General features: G+C 46.6%; 1 protein-coding gene across 1 annotated transcript; it reads left to right on the top strand.

Annotated features, from left to right (window-relative positions):
• The first annotated feature begins 121 nt into the window (after positions 1-121).
• On the top strand, positions 122-5,184 carry NRSN2 (neurensin 2). Its single transcript, XM_015829138.1, has 3 exons — positions 122-254; positions 2,521-2,714; positions 4,789-5,184. Exons 1-3 carry the CDS (start codon positions 122-124, stop codon positions 5,182-5,184), a joined length of 723 nt encoding a protein of 240 aa, XP_015684624.1.
• Positions 5,185-5,414: the final 230 nt, after the last annotated feature.

Below are 5,414 nucleotides of genomic sequence, written 5' to 3'. Positions count from 1 at the left end.
TTCCTTCCTTCCTTCCTTCCTTCCTTCCTTCCTTCCTTCCTTCCTTCCTCCCTCCCTCCCAGGCCTCCACTTCCTCTTGCACCAACTGGTCTGGCGTCTCTGCAGCTGAGGCAGGGCAGGGATGGCTGACTTTGCCACCATCCGGCTTCATCTCTGTATGGAGGCAGTTCCCATGGCAACGGCCAATCAGAAAAAGAGGATGCTGCCAGCTAAGGACCAGCCATCCGGGCAGGCAAGCTTCATGGATAGGTGTGGTGGGGAGGGGGGCAGGGGAGGGCAGGGGAGGGATACCGCTGGGTTGGCCACCCACAGGGGAGGGGGTACTAGACCCCTGAATACCCACCCCCAGTTTCTGATTCAAAGGGAAGGAAAGAAGCCCCAACATAGAGGGAAAATCCTTGTGGCATCACCCCCATCATTTTTCAGCCTTCTCCTGCCTCTTTCAGGGGCCCAGCCTGTCTTCTGTACCACAGGCTGATGGTCCCGGGTTCAAGTCTTGACAGATGAGCTCACACAGAACGACTGGGGAATCCTTTTTTTTCCCCAAATATTTTTTTTATGAACAGTTTGAATAAAACAATAAGAGAGAAGAGAGAATTGCAAGAAAAATGAAAAATGGCAAATATAAATAATTTCCTAATCTCTTCACTTCCTCTTAACTAAGAAATATATAATTTTATTCTTTAACAAGAGGCAAGTCAAACACAGGCAGTCCTCGGCTTACAACCATTCATTTAGTGACCGTTCAAATTTACCACGGCACTGAAAAAGTGAGTCAGGTGATCAAAATTTGGGCACTTGGCCACTGGCATGTCCTTACGACGGTTGCACCCTCCCAGGGTCACGTGATCACCATTTGTAGCCTTCCCAGCCAGCTTCCCGACAAGCAAAGTCAATGCAGGCGGCCAGATTCGCTTAATGACTGCAGGATTCACTTAATGACCATAGTAATTTGCTTACTAAGGGGGGCAAAAAAGATCACAAAATTCTCTTAACAACTGTCTTGCTTAGCAACAGAAATTTTGGGCTCACTTGTCGTAAGCTGAGGACCCCCTGCGAGTAAAATCTTCAATCCAATTACCAGCAAAAAAGAGCCCTGCAGAGATCTAAGATTTTAACATTAATTAACATACAACTACAATTGGGGGGCAGAATTTCCATTGCAAGCCAAAGTGCTAATAATGGCAGAATAACAGAATTGGAGGTCTTCTAGTCCAACTTCACAATTAGATTAGATTAGATAACCTTTGTTGTCATTTTTCCCCCCTGTGGGCACAATGGCACATATTAAAAACGAAATTTTAACCCTGCCCCTTTACTGGAATAAAAGAATAACAGAGTCGGAAGGGACCTTGGAGGTCTTCTAGTCCAGCCCCCTGCTCAGGCAGGAAACCCTGCCCCATTTCAGACAAATGGCTGTCCAGTCTCTTCTTAAAAATTTCCAGTGTTGGAGCATTCACAGCTTCTGGAGTCAAGCTGTTCCACTGGTTAATTGTCCTTCCTGTCAGGAAATTTCTCCTTAGTTCCAGGTTGTTTCTCTCTTTGGTCAGTTTCCATCTGTTGCTTCTTGTCCTGCCCTTCTGGTGCTTTGGAGAATAATTTGATCCCCTCTTCTTTGGGGCAGCCCCTCAAATACTGGAAGACTGCTATCATGTCACCCCTGGGCCTTCTTTTCTCTGGACTGGCCATACCCAAATCCTGCAATTGTTCTTTATATATTTTAATCGCCCTCGTTAAAAATGGAAGTGAGAGGTTTCTATCAATCAATCAACCATTCAATCAATCAATCAGAATAGAACTGGAAGGGAACTTGGAGGTCTTCTAGTCCAGCCCCCTGCTCAGACAAATACCATTTCAGACAAATGGTTGTCCAGTCTCTTCTTAAAAACCGCCAGTGTTGGAGCACCCCCAAGTTCTGGAGGCAGGTAGTTCCGCTGGTTAATTGTTCTCCCTGTCAGGAAATTCCTCCTTAGTTCCAGGTTGCTTCTCTCCTTGATGAGTTTCCACCCGTTGCTTCTTGTCCTTCTGGTGCTTTGGAGGATAGGTGGACTACTTATAATGCTATGCCAGTGATGGCGAACTTTTTAGAGACCGAGTGCCCAAACTGCAACCCAAAACCCACTTATGTATCGTCAGGTGCCGGGTGGGCATGGCCTATTGGGTGGGCGTGGCCCATTGGGTGGGTGTGGCCCATTGGGTGGGCGTGGCTGCGGTGGTAACGGCAGACTGGGTGGGACTAAAAAGTTCAATCAATCAATTCCAACTTTGCAAGATCTTTTTTTTCCCCGCGAGAAGTTGAAATTGATTGATGGAACCTTTTTTTTTTTTTTTTTTTTTGCACACAGCGGCAGAGGCCTAAAGTGAAAAGGTTTTATAAAACCCAGCTGAAGGCCTAGGACTGGGGCGACGGTGCGCGTGCCCATAGAGAGGGCTCTGAGTGCCACCTCTGGCACCCGTGCCATAGGTCTGCCACCACGGTGCTATGCAATCCAGTCTGACCTGCCCGCTTGCTCCCTGCAGGACTGATGGCCACGGACGGAGGGCACACCTGTGGCTGTCAGCGGGGTCCAAACATGGAGCAGGGCAAATGGTACGGCGTCCGTTCGTACCTGCATCTTTTCTACGAGGATTGCACTGGCACCCATTCGGAGGACAATTTGGAGAATGCTGCTACGTCCCCCACCAAGGATGACCGGACCCCCGTCTTCTGGAAGGTGAAATTTTTCAACCAGGAGCCAGGCACCCATTGCTTTGTGGCGTGTTCTCTGAGCACAAACAGAGTGCCTTCCCACAACACACTGGCCCAGATTGCAAGTAGGGAGATTATGTTATTTATTAAATTTATAGAACATCATCAATCCTGGGCATTTTACAATGCAATAAAAAAGGATCCATAATGGGCCTTTTGTGGCCTCCCCTCCACTCCTCCCACTTAGCTCTGTACACAATTTTCTAGGTCAGGGGTCTCCAAACCTGGCCCCTTCAAGACTGGTGGACTTCAACTCCCAGAATTCTGGGAGTTGAAGTCCATCAAACTAGGAGCAGGGCACCCATTGCTTTGTGGCGTGTTCTCTGAGCACATACAGAGTGCCTTCCCACAACAGAAGCGGTGAATGCTCCAACACTGGAAGTTTTTAAGAAGAGACTGGACAGCCATTTGTCTGAAATGGTATAGGGTTTCCTGCCAGAGCAGAGGGTTGGACTAAATGACCTCCAAGGTCCCTTCCAACATTATTATTATTATTATTATTATTATTATTATTATTATTATTATTATTATTATTATTATTATTATTACTATTACTATTATTATTATTATAACACACTTGCCCAGATTGCAAGTGGGGAGATTATTTTATTTATTAAACTAGCTGTACCCGGCCACGCGTTGCTGTAGCTCAGTCTGGTTAAATGGAAAAGAAAGAAAAGAGAAAGCGCACGTTTGTAATATGTTTAATTTCACAATGCTTGTGGGTATACAATATTTTTTGTTGTTCCATTGTCTGTGCAGATATATTGTCTGGTTTGCTGACTCTAGAACACGCAACATATAATTGTCCATGTGAGAAGCAATCCGTGTCTAGATCTAAACCGCACAATTCTAAAGATTGGTCCTTTTTTGTTTTTACCTGTCACAGGTGTGACATCTATATAATAGTAGGTGTATAAAAACACGCGCGTATTCGAATGCAACGTCATGTCAAAATTTCAAAGCAATCAGTGAAGAACTTTTTGAGATTTAAGTTTTTGAACAAACGAACGTTTACATTTTTATTTATATAGATTTATTATTATTTATAGAACATCACTATCCAGCATCTTACAATACAATAAAAAAGGATCCATAATGGGCCTTTTGTGGCCTCCCCCCACTCCTCCCGCTTAACTCTGTAGATCAGCCAGTTAAATGGGAAAACATCTGACTCAGTGGCAAAGATGTTGGGTTGGAGGCAAACATATGCTGGAAGATTGCATAAGGCTTTTGAAAAATTGGGGGGGGGGGTCCAAGAGTTGATTTGCAGCCCCCTTCCCCTCTCTGGTCAGGACACAAACCCCTTTGGTTAGTCTCTGGGATGTCTCTGTCGCCACCTACAGGCACGGATTGGATCTTCAGGTCACTTTAAGGACCACCTTAAGAGGTGTGGACTTCAACTCCCAGAATCCTCCAGCCAGCAATGCTTTTCTTTAAGATTGATTTTAGTATATGGGAAGAAAGCTTTTGAGAACAAGATTGTGCCTAGAAAGGCAGGGCCGTCACACCCAGCCCTCGTCCCCAATTGCTGCATTCACACAACTCGGTCAATCAGGTCACCGAAAGAGCTAATAGCTGCTTTTTGTGCAACACACTAAGCTTGGTTAGTAGTAACCGTGATTGGTTTGGTTTGGGGCTTAGGTTGAGTTGGTTAAAGGCCCAGTTTGTTAAATTAGCTTATTATTTGAGGTAGTCCTTGACTTACAGCCATTTGTTTAGTGACCATTCAAAGCTGCAACAGCAGTGAGAAAAGTGACTTTTGACTGTTTACCACACTAATAATAATAATAATAATAATAATAATAATAATAATAATAATAATAATAATAAAAAAAAAGTTGGAAGGGACCTTGGAGGTCATCTAGTTCAACCCCCTGCTCAGGCAGGAAACCCTATACCATTTCGGACAAATGGCTGTCCAGTCTCTTCTTAAAAACGTCCAGTGTTGGAGCATTCACCGCTTCTGGAGGCAGGTAGTTCCACTGGTTAATTGTTCTAACTGATGCTTGTCTCTCATTCTACCTTCTCCTTTCCAGGTGACACTTTCAGCCGGGACTCTGCTGTTGCTCACCGGCGCGGCGGCTCTAACCACGGGGTCCCTCCTGCCCTCCAAGTTGGAGGACATTGGAGAAGCTGAGTTTGTGGTGCTGGACCAGCGAGCCGTAGAGTACAACGACGCCCTGGGCATCTGCCGAGCTGTCGGTGTGGTGCTGTGTGCCGTTGCTGGGGTGTTGCTGGTGGCCTCGGTTGTGTTGTCCAGGGTTGGCAGAAGGAACCGGACTGGCTATCCAGGCGACAATGGCAAGGAAGAACAGCTGTCGCCCATCTTGCAGGAGAATGCCCCCCATCCGTGGGGTGCCATCGTCTCAGCGACCCCCGCCCCTTTCCAAGTCTCCTGGGTACAGGGCGTCCAGCCAAAGGGAGAGATGTGAGTTCAGATTCTCCAAAAGCTGTTCAGGCGCCAAGGCAGTGTTTCTCCACCTTCCAAGATAGGTGGACTTCAACTCCCAGAATTCCCCAGCCAGCACATGCTGGCTGGGGAATTCTGGGAGTTGAAGTCCTTCTATCCACAGGTGGACAGCTGGGTTCCACCTCCAGTGCTGTTTTCCTTGTAACCGCCTCACTGGAGGATCCATGATAGCAGAAAAGGTGCCCCCCCCCC

Source organism: Protobothrops mucrosquamatus, unplaced genomic scaffold (genome assembly GCF_001527695.2).
Source record: "Protobothrops mucrosquamatus isolate PMUCROS unplaced genomic scaffold, P.Mucros_1.0 scaffold5493, whole genome shotgun sequence".
In the NCBI taxonomy this organism is placed as follows: Eukaryota; Metazoa; Chordata; class Lepidosauria; order Squamata; family Viperidae; genus Protobothrops; species Protobothrops mucrosquamatus.
Note: the sequence above shows the minus strand (reverse complement) of the source record. Positions and strands in the feature narration are given on the sequence as shown.